At 38.9% G+C, this 18,139-nt stretch overlaps 1 protein-coding gene across 4 annotated transcripts in view; it reads right to left on the minus strand.

Annotated features, from left to right (window-relative positions):
* MAD1L1 (mitotic arrest deficient 1 like 1) overlaps window positions 1-18,139 on the minus strand; it is a 369,255-nt gene that overhangs the window by 321,306 nt on the left and 29,810 nt on the right. For all 4 annotated transcript variants that reach the window (XR_008468072.1, XM_054212045.1, XM_054212046.1 and 1 more), the window contains exon 10: window positions 8,042-8,128. Coding sequence is in view for 3 of the 4 variants with exons in the window: in XM_054212045.1 (XP_054068020.1) it covers window positions 8,042-8,128 (87 nt within the window). In the remaining variant the exon portion in view is untranslated. The remainder of the gene's footprint in view (window positions 1-8,041; window positions 8,129-18,139) is intronic.

An 18,139-nucleotide genomic window follows, 5' to 3' on the forward strand; every position in this document is an offset into this window, starting at 1 on the left:
GCAGTATGTCTTTTGTATAAATGATAAAACTTTGACATTAGGGAAATATTTATAACTAAAAATGCCCCCCCTATATACAGCTATATATGTACAGTCCCATATGTACCATATATACAGCTATATATACACATACAGTATGTCCTCCATTTACTATTGCACCATAGGCTACACATTCACGTGTGCATACAAGCAGACGCAGAGAACATTAAAATGAAAATACATAATGAAAATACCAATAATAGCTGGCTGAAGAAGTCATGCAGCAGAGTTGACATGATTCCGCTGAGGAATTGTTAAACAAGCGATTAGCCAGAGAGCTGGACAAAGTTTACAAGCAGATACGATCAACTGACTGAGACATCCCAGCCAAGACAATCTATTTTTCAGACGTAACCCTACTCTGAGCAGTATTTGAACTGACACTACTTCACAGCAGTTACAAAATCCTACAGAATTCAGGTTTACCTTGGTAAAATGCCTGTGTGTATTCTGGCTGTCCCCACTCTCCCCAGAGCGCTGTACCCTAAAATACTTGAGAAAAAAAATCACAGTCTTTAATACCCCTGTTATAATGGCAGAAATAGACAGAAATTCATTCTGCATTCTACCACCAGTCTTGCTCTGGCTTCTCATGACTGCTCAGGAAAGCTATAAGGCAGTTCTAGCATTACAAATTACGAGACAAAACAGTTATATACAACCTTGTTTGACTGTTGTAGACTTATAAAACACTTCAAAGGAACAGTTCAAGAACCATGGTCGGTGCTATATTTTTAAGGTATTATATGAGAAGAAATAAACATGTATCATGCTTTTGGGGGAGAAGGGAATAAAAACATCTTAACAGGTACGGATTTATAGGAATTAATGTATTTTATTTGCCTTAAAAATAATTAGTTGCAGACTAGACAGCATCTGTGGAGCAGAGGTGTTTGTTTTCATTCATGAGGTCTTTTGGATGTGTATATGAGAAGACGAGAAACTCAGGTCCCTGTATTGAGTGACTCAGCACACCCTGAGCAAACACAAAGCTTCTCCAGACACTAAGTCCAGACTTCTTAGGCCACATTCTTCTGCCTTATCCATGGGACCATCCCTCTGACTTCAAGACTGATTCAAAAGACATTACCCAACTGAAAGGCCCTCCTCTTTTCCAATTCATAAGATTTTTCAAGGCTTACTGCCACATTGCAGAGGCAATAAGAGACAAATCCCTACGCACTGGAAATCTTAAGTCACTACAATTCCCACAGCTCTATACAAAGCTTGGCAACAGGCTGAATTCAAGATTTTACATAATACTGTTTTCAAAGTAGAATATTTTTGTACTGCTGCCTACTGCGTAGCTGAGATTATAATTTTTCCCTCTGTATTCACATCACAAATTAATATGGATGTGGGGCATTCTTCCTTTGGCTCACCAGCCTCACGTAAATCATTAATTTCATCATGGCATCTCTTTGCTAAAAAGGAAAGAATACAAATACTGAAAATAGATAATAAGTTTTGACTTCAAACTACTTCAATAATTCTAAATATTCATTCTAGTTCCCAAGAACTCTAGACCTGTGTTAACATACATCTGTTTCATCTGGAATTTTTAGGAATTTTAGTTTCACAGAAGTGAAAGATTTTTAGTACAGATGTGAGCCATGTATAGAAGAAATGCCAGACAGACTTCTCTTCCATAACTTTTACAATGCAGCTCCATGGTTGAAACATGGAGTGTGTGCTGTACAACACAGCAGCAAGAACAGTCTATGTTTCCTATCAAATTAACCGATTATTTTTACACATTTTTCTGGTTAATAATACACACTGCTGCCTGGACACCCAAGGGAATGCTGAATCAGTATCTCCTGAGGAACACCAACAAATGAAAGCTATTGTTTATTCTAGCAATAAGACGACACATAAACATCAGGGATGCCAGTAGGAACAAGGGTCAGTCACAACCCTGGAACAAGAAAAATTTAAGAACAGTGTTAAATAGCTTCTACAACTTTTTTTAATCATTAGCATCAGAGGCATTCCACAGATTCTCCTTGAATGTTCTCCAAGAAGCACAGTCAAATATAAGGTAAGAAACTAATGTTTTCACTGGTTTTGCACTGTGCAGTTTACACAGAGCTCCAGGCAGAAGAGATAGTACAATTACAGCTGTGTCTGTCCCCTGGAGGCTGTTCTTTAGGCTTTTTCTATATATTTTCTTTTAAACAGAAAAAGAGACAAGTTCCATAAGCTTCAAAAACCAAAGTTGCCTGGTTTCCTATGGATTTCTCTCTCCAAAGGTGAATATTGACTCAAGTAGACTTCCATTTTTCATACCAACAGCGTGAAAATGATACCAAGAGTACCACAGTACTAACAAATGCCACGGGCCTTGGGAGAACTTGGTATAGCAGAAATTATGGCCTGCGATATCCCTGTGGTATCAGAATAGTGCTCACTCACCGCCAGCCTCAAGGCTGAGGAAGCGGTGGCCAAGGAGGAATGATGTCCAAGAGCAGCCTTGCTGCTGATGTGACATTTAAGAGGGTCTTGCGGGGCTCTGATGTCTAATAGGGCACGACCTCCAGTTGCACCAACAGGATGTCTCTCATGGAGCTGGAAACCTGTTTTCCTTCAGCTCACTGGAATTTATCATTTTGAAGACCTCTACCATCTGCCAAACGTGACAGAACACAACTAGCGAGTTCAAAAGTGTAGGGTAGGCACAATCTCATCTACATACACACACAAAGCACAGTAATAAGCCTCACTTCCTCAGGAAATCAGACTAAAAATGGCACAATCATGAAAAGCAAAGGTCTGGGCAAAATCCCATGTTTTTAGAATTGGAAGCAGAAGTCAATGTCTTGACTAAATTATTTTTTGCCTTCCCATTTTCCGATAGGGATTAACCATATGACAGAAAAAAATTGGAAAAGCTTTGTATCTACCAAATTAGAGTCATGAATAACCAGATGTTGCTCTAGAAGCTTACTAGCTGAATATGTTTATTTGGAGAGAGTAGCTTGGTCACTTAATGGGACACTATCAACTACCTACTGGTATAAAAATGCATGAAAGATCCATTTTGCAGAAAAGAAAAAGCAATACCTACTAGTCATTTCTTCGTAATATTACTCTATAAATGAATGCAGAACCTGACAGCAGTTAATATTGCCCTGAAGCGCTGTGAATAAACATTTGTCTGGTATTAGGTACACACACAGCTCCACACATAAATCAAGGCACAATGTGCCATATAGATGAATAAGAGCAAAAAAAAAAAATCCTACCTTGTCCTATATTAGACATTAAGTGCTTCTTTTGATCACAAAATAACTCATAAAGCCTATCAAAAAGTTAGCACTTCTCTCTCTGTCAGATAAAAGACATTTCACTGTAATTAAACTTCTGTCCAACTTTCCAGAAGATTAGGGGAAGAAGTCTGACGGGCTCTATTTATATTTGTGACTGCCACTCCTTGGGACATCCAAGGAAAAGAGAAGATGGGCAATAGATTTACAACACACTTCTGAGCTAACAGCACTTAGAGATGGATGGTTTTGAGCTTATCATCACTCATTCATTGTTTTATTTATTTAAAAAAATCCGTGCTGCCAAACTCAAAAGCATTTTCTGTTCAGTTTGCAATCTACATTCCCCAACCTTCAATGGTTTAGTTTTTTATTTAATTTCTAAGTGGCAACACAGACAGCAGGTTGTTTGGGTAAATCAGCTTTACATGATTTATATGAATAAAGGTGGTAAACAACCATGTCTCGTAACAGAACTCTCTGAGCACTTGGAGAAGGAAAACATTATTCTATATATCCCTTTTCACATATGAAACTATACGTCAAAACACATGGCTGCGTTTCTGACAGTAGGCGATGAGAATAAGCCATGAGCTCCAGGATCCCAACACCTGAACCAAAGATTTACTCCCCTTCTGGGTTTTTTTGTGTCCTTCATCCTTCTCAGTACTAACTCCAGCTGTGCGTTTCCTTGTATCTGACTTTCTACAAGATACCTCAATGGTCCACAGTCAATATTACACTTAGACAACAAGAGCAAAAGTAGAAAAGAAATAATCACTTTAGGAGGGACAACAAATAACCAAAAAAAATATATTTTCATAGCCTGCCTTTCAGAACTGAAGCAAAGACCAAACTGTAAGCAGTGGCAGAGGACAACACTGATAAGAAGGGAAGTTTTCCCCTACATTTCAAATTCTAGAATGCTTTGCCAGGATTGTCTTAAGAAATCTCTCCAGAGATATCAAATATGCAGATAGGGTGCTGGAAAAATAAGTATGCAGCTTTTCTCACTTAAAAAAAAAAAAACATAGTGTAATGACTACATCATTTTTCTGTAAGACAAAAGCTTATAAACAGCTTGGCCGACTTAATGTATTCCAAGCTACAACTATCAACTCTTCCTGAAAAGGTACAGTTCAACATCCCACGCCTATAGAATTCACACTCTGGGGGAAAAATGCACATAAACTAATGATGGCTGCATGGTTAAACTGACCCACTAATAAAACACCTTTCCTTCATTACCTTTTCCTAAACAACGCTGGTACATTTCATGCTATCAAAGCGGCCCTAAGCAATCTTCTTTTGAGCCTTTAAACCTTTGGATTGTTCTCTTTGTTCTGCAGTTACAGGGCTCCACCATACTTCCTGCTGTTACTGCTGAAAGTATAATTTACTCTATTTACACAACTTGTAGCTACACACTCCATCACGTGCTATTAATGGCACTTTCAGCGACGTTACTCAGCGATCTGCAGTTGTGAAGAGAAGTGAGCGGCTGGTTATGTGTTCAGGGCAAGAGTGACCCTCTCCTCTGTTCCCGCGCCGGCACTGCAGAAAGGTTTTCCTCCCTAGCAAAAATAGCCAGCTCCAAGGAAGTCTATACAACTCAAACATGTAAATAATCACTGTTAAAAGAAATTGATTTAAACCCACTGTTCAGGAAATTCAGTCCTGTGGTTCTGTGTCTAAAAACATCCAATCTGAGTGCTACAGCAAATGTGATATGCATCATCATTTGATCTCTGGGAGGCCTTGAGACACCGGCAATTGCACAGGGTACACAAAACACAGACTGTGCTTCAGATCCCCGAGCCAGAAGCAGGGGGAATATCAATGCAAAGGATGATTTGTAGTGATGGGGCCTTTTTGTGGTGCGATGACCTCTATTGCCTTTTTAGTAACAGAAATGCTGGCTCTAAAAAAAATAAATAAATAAATAAATATATATATACACACACAGTAATAAATGGAAAGCAGTTCAAGAATGGGAGAATGAGACAAAAATAAATGTAGTCTGTTTAGTGAAACCATATGCTATTTGGAAAACCTTGTTACCACTGTGTTTGTATACCATAACTCTCCATTCTAGATCATCTAAGGGACACTGAGAAGCAGTTGAACTAGATCTGTCTCCAGTTTTTACAGAAATGGATGGGACCTTACACAGCGAATTGTTCCCTTGTGGTACCTTTTCCATGCCTGGTTTGTTTTCTGAAGTCAAGTCCTGCTCATATTCCGCTACATTAACGATTAACTCCTGCTTCGCTACCAAGCATCTCCTCTTATCAAAAAGAAACTGGGGACTATTTGTCAGGTTGTGAGACAAATAGTAGCTGGCAAGTGTCTATCACAGGCGCTAAACAATGCGGGAAAGGTACCATCACTGGGAATAAAAAACAGTAAGACGACTGCAGCGTAAAGATTGAGAGAAAGAATAACCAGCTTGCAAAAAACCCTTCCAGGCACTCTTCTGCCTGTGTTTAACAGCTCAGTGACAACCAAACGTACATTCACAGCACAAAGGCTCAATATCAGCCGTTTACGGAAGAGGGTCATATCACCATCTCTAACACCACATTCCTACTAAACTGAATTTTGCACTGTAGCAACAGGTAAGCCAGGGCTACCTGTGATTCTCCACTTCATTGCCAAAAAATAAGTTCAAATGCCAACTTCTGATGATGTTTTGCTTAAGCCTAATTAATTTTAATGTAGAAAATTAATCAAAGCGAGGCAAAAATTCTTTCGTTTTTCTACTGCAGGTTGCTCTATACACACAGAGCCACCAACTCTAGAAACCAAACATAGCACTATCAGTACTGAAGACATTTCAACTAAAAGCAAAAGAACTGGTAGCTGGAAAAAAAAAAACCACAACAGAAAGCTGAATAAGTGCTGGGCTCAATCACTAGAGGGAGTCATGATCACATATTAAGTTACTGTAATGCACAGACCACTCTGAACACAATTATGAAACAAATAAAAGCGAAGACCATCAGCTAAATCTGGATGTCATTCAGGGAAAAGAGAAAATTAGATTTGCTTCCTTAACAAGGTTTTATTTCGAAAGACTCAAGACCTTCTCCTGGGAACTTTCAAATCATCTGTAATGAAAGGTTTTTAAAAATGTATCTTATTGCTGCATTTTAAGACAGAATAAGGTATGTGACAGAAGAAAGCCAAAATTATCAGTTTTGGAAATGACACACAGCATTGCATCAAGAAAATGTTAGAATTTTAATTTAAGCAGCTTTACAGCCCATTTCACTTGAAATCAAAGAGTAATCTTAATCATGTTTTTACTTTTAAACTAAATTGGCACAATTACATCCAGCATGAATAGGCACTACCAAAAGGCTGCTTTTTCAATAGATGATTCCCCCTGGCCAGTAATAAATTTAGAAAAGCATTTCTCTGACAGGCTGAGAGAAGCAGCCTGGAAAAAAAAAAAAATCAATAACTCAAACATTACCATTGTTCTTTTATTTGATCATTTGATCAATTGTGGGTTTGAGGGTTTGCTTGGTTTATTTTTAATATATGAAATGTCTTCTTTATATTGATGATATTCCAGCCCTCCTGCCTTTTAAACTTCCTAGCAAAACCCACAAAACCATTTGGCCGGCTGCACTCATGGGAATTTACACTTGGCTAACAATTTTACAACTGACTAAACAGTTTCATTAACAGCAGCAGCCCACACAAAGCTTTTAACACCCAGCTTGAATCCTGCCCATCACCACTAAGGCGGAGCCCAGAACACGATCATCTCTTGAACCAAAATCTCCCACGTATCTCAGGAGACACGTTAGCAAATGCAGCCCAAGACAAACAGAGTGCTTGTTCAATGCTCAATTACACAGTATTTGACTGCTGTACAGTCAACGTCTTTACACCACAGGTTGAAATTCTCCACACTTCTCTTGCTTTGAGAAGTCAGCTAACACCTTGGCAATGCAAACAGTCCGAGAGCCTTTTTGAAAGACAGAAGTACTGTTTTTTAACAAGAATAGACACGGGTTCCTAATGTGAGGAAAGAAAACAGCGTGAGAAGCAAGAATATGTGCACCGAGGATGAGAAGTGCTTTCCGGCATGCCATGGAAGCATGTTAAGAAATGCTATGTGTAACCAATGCAGTCTGGAAAGTTAAGCCCTGGCAGAGAAATTCGTTTCCCCTACTAGATATTCACTCCCACATCAGGACAAAGGCTTAAACACCCTCTAGTTTCAAATACATATCTGACTCTACACACAGACTGCTCCTCACAATGAGTAGCAGTACTTTTCCACCAAAACTGCAAACATACTTTTCCACCACCATCTATATAAACTGGTCCTCTAGGTAGTCAAATCACAGCTCTCAAGACTCTTACTCCCTTCCCGTACCCAGATGACTACTTTGCGCATTTTACTATGGCATTCCCTTTCCAGATGAGACGGTCTGGGAAAGCAGCTTACTTCCCCTTGCAAACACTTTAGCTCATAAAATAGAGCTGGATAAACTCTTCATCGCATCCTCCCACAGTTCTTCATCTTTTTCTTCCTGCAAGGATTTAAGTAAGCAAAAAAACTCTTCATCAACGTGGGAAACACACAGATAGCATAGAAGGCTCCATGGAGCATCAGGGAAATCTAAAAAGCCATCCTCTCAGGCTGCAGTCTGTCTTCTTTACATATGCTTTAATACAGCGGTGGATGCTGGTAGCAAGACACTGTTAGTATCACTTACCTGTTCGTGACGGTAGAGTTCTGCTCTTTCAGCACAATCTCTCTTTGCTGCAGGGCCACAATTTGCCTGGAGAGATCATCAGGTGTCCTACACAATTAAAACAAAACAGAAACTTTTAACCAATCATTGGCTGAAAAACTATATTCTGTATATAACCATAAAATGGTCTCACCAAAGGCAGAGAAGGCAATTTCACCAGGCCAAAGTTGCTGCAGTCCCTTAGAACAACACAGGGTTGCATCCTGTCCAGCTCACATAAAAGCCTGTTTTATTAAAGCCATGGCAGGATGCTCTAATCACCACCCAAGTCACAGCATCTCGCCACTGTTGGCTTCAACCCATAAACTAACTCTAAAGCCATGCAGTCAGCAAGACCGAATTCTTCAAAGCAAGCAGCCTGCATAAACATTCATACCAGATGAACAGGCACTTTATCACTTCAACACATAAACGTTTTTGTTTTTTTAAAATACATAAGAATAGGTGTTCGCAGTCTCCTCCCCATCATAGTGCTCAGCGGGAATACACAGGGGTGAGCACACGCAGCGGTACTCTAATTGCTACTCAACTACAGAGCCTCAGCGGAGCACGGTCACAGGATTATTACTAAGAGGGCAAGAAAAGGAAGAAGTAAATATACATATAAACTGTACAATTCAATAGCTTTTGGCTACTGCTGAACACTCGCTGATAGCGTAGAAGTTCACCTACAACATAGGTGACTCAAAGCAGCACTCCCACACAATTACCAGCGTGCTGACTTCAGAGTCCTTCATACAAGCAGTGACTCCAGAGCCACGTGGGGAAAAAATAATCCATCAGCTCTAGATAACACTTCAGATACCACTCTGATAACCTTTTCTTGTCAGAGACTAAAGATTTCTACAGATCCGCTAGCAACAGCTCTGCAGTTGCCAGGAATAGGTTTATTTTTCCATCAAATGCAATGACGAATTCTTAAAGCTAGTGGAATGGGATCAAGATAACTCTAGCCTGGCAGTCCCAGAAACCACTGTCCTACATCAACAGTCTCTGCAGGAGATAACTGTTCTTTTCAGAGACCTCTCTTTAAATCACAAGTGTAAGAGATTCAACTCTAAATGAGGCAGCTTATGAAAAAATACAGAAAGATTTTTCTCTTGAGCCACCAGAAAGGGTTTCCCATCACAAAAGAGAAGCATATCTCACTTCTCAAAGGAAAGGAAGCAGCAAAGGGCATCACAGTATGTACTGGGTGCATCCTTTGGCTACAGCAAGCTGCATCACCCCTAAAGGGGAAGAGCGACCCAATCCTTGAAAGGGCCTTTCATAGGGAGCAAGTGGGAAGGTAATTTTGGAGAAGTGAAATCTGTAGAAAAGCATTCTGTCGTGTCCCCCAAGATGCAAGTCAAGGCTTTGCTGTTGCTGGCAGATGAAATTAAGCCCGCTCAGATTTTACATTATTCAAATACAGCCCTGGAATGAGGCTTCTGCCACTCCAAAAACCGAATCCGTAGGAGATATGCCCCTACCTTGACCATTGGGATTCTGACTGAATCTGGGCTTCTAAAGAAGCCATTTCTCTGATGATACCACTTTTCAGCCAACTGTTCGCATACAGATAAGGCATCACTTTTTCCTCTTTAATCATCTGTCACTTCCAGCCAAGTGGAAATCAGTTAAACACCGAGCTGACGCAGATAGTCTGGATTCAGTTCTGGCAATCCCAGTTCAAAGGCTCCTGCTTTTTGCTTCTAGAATTGCACATGTGTAGCCTTCCTCAGCAGTAAATTTTGAAGGCTCTAATAGCACTTGTGTTACCTGCAAGTCTTAACAGTCAATATACAATAAAACAGATGGACGTGCCCTTCCTCAGACAATGCAGACACGTATTGCAGCAGTCAAAGAAATCTGTCAGAACAGGATGAAAGACTATCCTTCAAAGACATCACGCTCAATGGCCAAGGAAACTATGAGAACACCAGGCTGGCGATGGTTTGATTAAAATATCTAAAATTCAAATTCTGCTAGCAGAGACAAGTCAATTTTAAGCCAACATACACCTGCATTTTCAAATGTGTTGCAGCACTAGATAACACACTTCAAACTCCTGTAACTGAGCCTGAAGGGATTCTTAATTTAAGCAGTTCCCCATCTCTTGACTGAGGGATCCTTAATGGCTGGGCATCAGAGCAACACTGGAAAACTAATTCAACCCGACCTGGTGCAAGTCACATCCTCGCATACGGCAGGAATGAGGGGAAAAAAAAACCACTGGTTTCTTGGAATCTCAGCTCCAAAGAGCTCAAATCTAACACTGCTCTAACTTTGGCTTACAAGTTGGAGGACTCAGGTTCTTTCTATTGGTATATAAATGGAGAACTAAATGCTAACATATGCCAGAAAATGGAAGAAAGTTGGTTTCGTGTATGGTCCACAATGTCTGCACAAGAAAAAAAAAAAAAAAAAAAAACAGCAAAAAACCTACAAAAGAAGTCTATAAAGTTACAATCTGATTTCAACATGGGTTCATTAGATTCTGTCTGTTGGAAGTGGACCTCTGACTCAGATTTTATTTTTTTCCATGAATTAAGGAAGTAGATCTTCACTTTCCACAGTAGTTCCTAACTAGAAAAGTCTATAGATAAGGTAAGGATAAAGGCAACTTTGTATTAGTGCTGATGAGAAGGAAAAAAAATAAATTAAAAAGTTACAAATTATGTTTCCCTTTCCACTTCACCATCTTTCACCTACTATAGCCACCAGAAGCTAAAAAACAGAGAACACGAGATAGAAATGGACAGGGTATGCTTAGTCTGTTTGGCAAAAAGAAGCCATTAGCAGACACACCAATTTTAACATGGACAATCTTTGTAAATTTATAATGCCAAGTCAACAAGGCTCTGAAAAATGCCGTTCCAAGCCTCTCGTAATTCAACGAAATATAGCAGATTTGTCACAAGGATAGTTAGTATCAGGCATTTCTCTCGCCATGCTGAGCACCAGCCCCCAACACCAGTGTTTGGTCCCTGCATCAATGAAATAATTGCACAGATTTTTTTTAAAATGGGCAAAAAAAAAGTATATTTGCCTTGATTTTTTTTATTGTTTTCTCAGAAATTCATACCATAATATATTAGGACTGAGACAGAGAACTGAAATTAATCCAGTAGTAAAATGAGACAGGATTATAAAAGCCACAGATTTCTAGCAATGATAGCTACTGACAGATTTCCAATAAAAAACAATCACCCTCATCTGTTCGGCAATTCAAATTAACAATCAGCTTCCAATCTCAGTTTCAGCAATTGGCAGCTTTAGGTTTATACTTATTTCTGGTGGATGTTTTATTGGCATTACATGGAGCGTCCAAGTGGAGTGGCATAGATGTATAACAGAAAATAAAGTCAATGAGCATTAATCCTCTTCTAAAGAAGAGCTCGCTTTCTGTAAAACTAAATCATGTCAGGTGATCAGAGCAAAGACACCCCTTGCATGGACTCTGCCATCACGTACCTTTATTGAGAGGTTTCAAAGCTTGTTTCTGAGGTCTACATCCTATCCTGATCACACACAATTTGACAAAAGCCAAATTTACACAGTTCCAAGTAGAAGGATGACACTGCATGCACAGTGAAATTAAATCAGATGAGCTTTCAATTTGAAGAGAACTGGTCAACTCCCAAAGCCCTGCGAATACCGAGCAGCCCTCATTGCTGTAAACTGCCCTCTCATTTCACAAATTTCTGAAAACAATGCCACGTGAAGAGAGAAATTTGTCAGCATTCCAACACACACTTAACATGTTCTGGCCTTGAGAGGCTTTGTCTGATGGACTAGCTGTATATAACTTTTGCTAAAGCTCTGTCCATTCCCTGTGGAACAGTTGACACCAAAACCAGTATTAAAAAGCCAAGAAGTCTGTTTTAAGAGAATCTGTCTGACAGATATATCTTAACAACGCTACTTGAATCACCATTTCTACTTGAGAGTAGTTTGAAATTCTATCCTTACATAAATATATCCAGAACTCCCTTTGCGAAGCTGCTTTCTTTCTGCACTGTCACTATGTTTGCCCTGCAGATGGCTTCCTTCCCCGTGGAGCCATGGAACCACGAATAAACACACACCTAGTTTCTATCAGCCATGTCAAATCCTGTAAATGAAACACACACACTTAACGGTATGATTCAAGAGCAGCGTGTAATTAGGACTGAATCATATGCCATGTAATTACAAGGATATCACGAAGAACAAATGGCAAAAAGTGGCTTCCAAACACGGGTGCAGATTAAATCACTGCCTTCAGTTCCTTTCTCCTGGGTAAGGCACAAGGAGACAAAAACTAGAACGTTCTTCCTCTGTCCCACCATCCCATCCTGAGACCGCATTTCCTTCTGCAATAACATTTACGCAAAAATAAAATAAAAACACAAAACCAGGAGAATTTAAGCCTAATTGAGAAACAAGATTTCTTGCCCTAAATGAGCAAATTAGTCCAGTGTAGCTTAGCAGCACAGTAAGGAAGGAGAGGGACAAACAGAGCTCTCTGACTTTCTTTGAAGCGCAGATAATTTGAAAAGAAGCTATTTAAGAATGACAGAAACCTAAAACTGTTCAAATGAAGTGAAAAATTAATTTAATGGGATGCCCACCCAAGTCACTCAATGACTTTTCAGGGGCCCACTGGCACACTTTCTTAACTTTTAACATGGAAAATGGCTTATGCATTTTTTTTATACTTTTTTTTTTTTATTTAATGCACACAACCGGCATTTCATAGACACTGGCTAGAAAGCTCTGTTGAACCATGTTAGTTAAGGATCTATTACCATTTCAGTATAAACTATGACAGTTACACACTGAGAATTAGCTATTGAAGTAACATTAAACCAAGACTCAGTAAGAAGATGAAGACGTTAAAGTAAAAATGGGATTTTTTTTTAATTTATAATTTATTAGAACGTCAACTTCTTATTGCATCTATAAAATGTTTCAAAATTCACAGCAAAGGAAGAAGTTTGATTGTAGCTAGATATCTGACATTAAATTTTAACTATGGAAGTGCAAGACAAAAGTAAAACTAAATACAAAAACAGGCACTTAGTCAACTCTGTTTGGAGGACTAAGGTCTTCACTCCTCTTTTTTTTTTCTTTTTAAATTAAATTTGCTTGAAACTACCAAACTAATGATACTAAATTACTCAGAATTACTTATTTTTGGAAGTCTGTTGAATTAACATTTCTCTCCGTAGTTTCAACTCCGCATGAATGTACGATGACACAGATAACTAAGTCATATTAAATTGAAATGGAACATTCCCAGGTTTTTGGCAGGGCATTTTAGGTGGATCCATGAACTGGTTTACACTTAAGTACAATTAACTGGTATAGCCCAGAGGCAGAAGTCTTCACTTGAGTGTTTGTTAAGAGAATCAGGCACAGAAAGGGAGGGCCATCTGCTGCTTTCTCTTCAATCAAAAATAACTTCCAGGTTGTTTGGGTTTTTTTTTTTAAGGCAGTCTCCTAAAAGTATAAGGAACAAAATCCAGATTTTCTTATCTGTTTTTATGCTACATATAATAAACACCAGAAAATTTTGAAATTCTCCTCTCCTCAAGAAGGACCTTTTCTACTTTTAAGCAAGAATTTCATCTTCTTCCTAGGCAGGAAAACAGCAGCATCTGAAGAACACACACAGAATGATAACATGACAACAACAGAAGATTTCTGCAAAAGCGTTTTAGTTGTTTTAAATATTTCTGTGTGATTAGGCGGCTATGGAATGCCTGTAACAGTCTCTTCCTGTATGTTTGAAGTGAGTCCCCCAAACCTCCTTTTTGTATATTTGAGCTCTACAACGGTTTAACTCCTCTATCTCTGGTGTACAGGAGTTTCCCGCTTATTCCTTAAACTTCACCAGCAAGTCCAAAAGCAGCTCAGGTCCTGTGATGACTTGCCCTTCAAAGAGTTTAATTTGGTCACATTAACTCGAAGTTTGTATCAGAAAACCACAGCTTGCTCAACATCCCTTTCCCCTCGAAATATGCACCCCCTCCCTGCGAGCACACCTCAGCTCCCCTTCACCACTAAAGGAAAATATCGCCACTAAAATCTGGTGTCCAGGCCTGGAAGTCTCACAACAGCGATTCTCTTGCAAAAAAAGCCCCTTCAAGCTCCAGTCCAGGTAGTTACATCTATTTGTTAATGTCTCCACACCTACCTCCTCCCTTTCTATTGCTAACTACAGGAACTAAACCATATGGTAAGGAATCTGCTGCACACATTGTTCACAAACATTAATTCTCAAGATTTCCTAGGCAATTAGGACACATTTAGTGTTTTGTAACACTTTGATTAAAATGTTTTGAAGAGCAATCGCTTACCTTTATTCATGCAAATGAAGGTGCTAAGAACTGTCAAAAAACCAAAACTAAGGTACACCTTACACTGTTTCTCCAATAAACTGCATGCTTAATACTTTATGTACAAAGTGAACGAAGTCTGAAGTGTAAACTGAAAGCAATAAGCAATCTCAGCTTCTGAGGTTCCCTTCATTTAGGAGGGAAATCTCATATTTGTGTACATAGAATCAATAAATCCAATTGCTCTTTACCAAAGCAAATGTCCCCATTAACCACTTGAAGCAGAACAACTTATTTGTAAGAAAGCGTTTTAAGTGTTTCTAAGTGTCTTGACAATTCCAAAAACAATTGATATGACTCTTTTGAAGCAACTGCAAAATTAGCAATTAATCCAATCAAGCCATAATTTGAAGAGGGGAGAAAAGAAAATGAAGAAAACTATCTTAGATTCCAGTCAATAGACTTTTGAGGGGTTTAATGAAAAAAGCGTTTTTCTTCCCAAAGTTAACAATACAGCATCATAACAACTAATCTTTCCATTTTAATTTCTACTTTAAAGAGACATTTAAGAGCCCAACAAGATAAAATTAATTTTACTTTTGAAAACTAATTAATCATTTGGCGGGCATTTCAACGTTACAAACTTCTTCCTCATCCCTACCACTGCTCTAACAGCAAGCAGAGAACAAACCACCGAAACTTCATAAGCACACACAATGCATAGTCGAATGTAACCTCACAAGTGAAAGACTTTAACACAACTCAAGGAGAGGGAATGTTACAGTAGTATCAAACCTGCTGATTTGGAAGGTAAGATAGAAATAGTCTGCTTTTTATTTTTTAATCTTCACCCAGAAGTCAGGTCATTGCATACTGAATCACGTGCAATTTAGAGCTTTGAGAGGTCATGGTGAAACAAAAGCAATTTTCTATAGCTTGATTAAAAAAGCGCTAGAGTACACGGCTGAGCTTTTTACGCAGCAAGCCCAGAGAGTGTTGAGTTTCCAAAATGGATCCAGCTCACACAGATCATCATCGTAGACTTCCAGGCTTCTCCTCTCTGGGTGCAACTCAGTGAGAGCAGTGGAGCAAATCTAATTGCTGCTGCCACCGGAGTGGCTGTCGCTGGCTTTGCTTCATTCATTTTCTGACACCGAAGGTCTGAATCAGCTTGCTGAAACTCCCCCTTTCAACAAGAAGCTGCTAACCGGCCCAGCTGTCTTCTCATCAAAACATATCCTCAAGCTCTCACTGAGCTTACAGTGCTCCGTTCTACAAGTCAGGCAACATCAGCCACACAGAGAAAACATTAATGAGGCTCGAGGGTGAGACACGTGAACTGTCAGTCTGGCTCTCAAAAACCGGTGAGAAGTCAGGCTGCCTATGTTGCGAGAGATCCATCATCATGTCATCATTTTGGGTTTTGAGGTGGGTGAATAATTGTACGCTATATCTCAGAGATTTGTTTAAATACTGTCAAGACTAGATTTCATTAAGAGTCAAAACTAAGCTATGCTTTAAACAGAAAAAAGATGTACTACCGCAGAGAAAGTACATAAGTAGCAAGGAAAACAGAGAGTTAACTAGAAAACCAGAATGAGCTATCTCCTGCTCTTCCTAATGACAAGTATATCCCCATCCAAGCTCAATTTGTACTGCTGCTAACCCACAGGGGCGTCCTTTAATTGCTCTGCTGTTTCACATTACAGCACAAGGCTGACCACTGGGTGCCACCGGAGTAAAACATGCTTGGCTCTCCACTCTACTCAGCTGCCACTCTTTGGGCTTTTTGGCACAAAAGCTAATGATTTGTAGCATAAATAAGGAATTAAAAAAAAAAAAAAAGTATTGACTCTAAACCTCTTACTTAGGCTTGACATTTTCAATACAATCAAAGCTTACTTTGCCATGTCCTGTTCTTGACTCTCTCCTTAGACAAAACCAAAAAAACAATCTTTTTGGTATTTTAATACAGATGAAATCAATTCCTTCTTGCAGCATGCCTTATCCTACAGGGGAAAAAAAGGGAGAGATACACAAAAGAATTTTGTGTAACCCAAAAAGATTTTAATTTGGCTTAAACTCAGTTGCATAAAATGAAACAGTTTATAACAGCAACAATAAGCCATTTGATATACAACTCAAGAAACATGGAGCATATCTTCAAAGCTATTAAATATTCTGTACCCCATGGTTTTCCAATATAAGAAAACAAACAGTTCTTAAGGTCTTCCCTTTTTAGGCTATCAAGAAGCACAACAAACCTACTGTACTTAACTAATCCATAGGAACCAGTGTCTTCGAAATGCTTTCAGACCATTGTTTGGTAGGATGCAGGGAAAATCCTTGGGTTCTAGCAACAGAGACTTCCTACAACAGCACTGGCGTCCTTCTCCGAGCCAGACAGCACTGCCCACAGCACTGTATTCTCCAGCACACTCTTCCCTGTTTTTTGACTATGTCATCACTGTTCCATCTCTCTTTAAAAGAAAAAGTTCCATATTAAGGAGAGCAATCCTTAAGTACCTTAGGTGTGCTCATTCACAATCAGTTTGAAATTCTAAACCAATTATAGCCTGGTACTATTCAAGACTCTAAGATGTCATCAGTGGATAACAGTTCTTTTTGCTTAACTTTTCCCAAAAAACTAACACAGATTAGAGATCGAACAGGGGGGAAAAAAAAGAAAAAAAAAAAAACAAAAACAAAAACCAAACAACGCAAACTTCTAAAGCACCTTTTAGCTATTTAACAGCAGTAGCACAGAAGTAGCAAAGTTGGAAATGTTCATAAAGGATTTTCAAAAAATTGCTGTTGCTGCTCACATACTAGAGTGGATATCAGCATGATCTTTACAATTAAAGAAGCAAACGTTTTTCTCAATTTTGAATTTAATTTAGTGAATGTAATTATATATTAATGATGAAGCTGAAAGGAAATTACTGTGGCATATAATTTTGTACCTACTGGCCTTAAGATTTCAAGCACAAAATGTAAACACATTTAATAATGTAACATTTCATTTTACTGCAGCAGCAGCAAAAGATATTTTAAGTCTTTTACCCCATCATGAACTTAATTTGAGAAATAGAAACAGCTAAAGGGAAAAATAATGCCATGAAATGAATGAAATAACTTATTTCAGGGAGTCATAAGTAGGGTGGCTTTTCCTGTAGTTTCCATTTGTCAATGGAGTTGGAACAATCCTTGTGACAATCTAGAGTTGGGCAGAGAGGACACCGTGAACTATTTGCTGGGATAAAAATTAAGGTTTCACAATGGGGCTGGGGGGGGCAGGGAGAGGGGGGTAAATCAAGCTAATCTAAAGAACAGAATTGAAACAGAATATCAATTATTTATTCTAACCACATGGGTATCCTAAGATCTTCAAGTCATTTGGATCATTGTAAGTAAACATAAGCAAAAAGTTAGTATCTGAAAACCACAGACTGAAATACAGAGATATGTTCGTTGTAAACAAACTCTGCACAGACAGATGTTATATCTTTCAAAGACGTATCATTCAACAGAGGATCATTACAAACCCTGAAAACCATTCCAGGTCAATTACTGGGATTGCACGAAGCTGGGAAAGCATCCTAACAGCCAAAATAAAGGCAATAAACGAAACTTCCAGGAGATCAGGCAGAAGCTTCTCTTTCTAAGTTTCACGTCAATGACTAAAAACTAGTTCAGAAACTTGCTCCTCACTAAGCTGAGAGCCAGCAGGGATGGCTGGTTACAACGGAAGGAT

The sequence above is a fragment of the Rissa tridactyla genome, chromosome 8 (genome assembly GCF_028500815.1).
Source record: "Rissa tridactyla isolate bRisTri1 chromosome 8, bRisTri1.patW.cur.20221130, whole genome shotgun sequence".
NCBI lineage: Eukaryota > Metazoa > Chordata > Aves > Charadriiformes > Laridae > Rissa > Rissa tridactyla.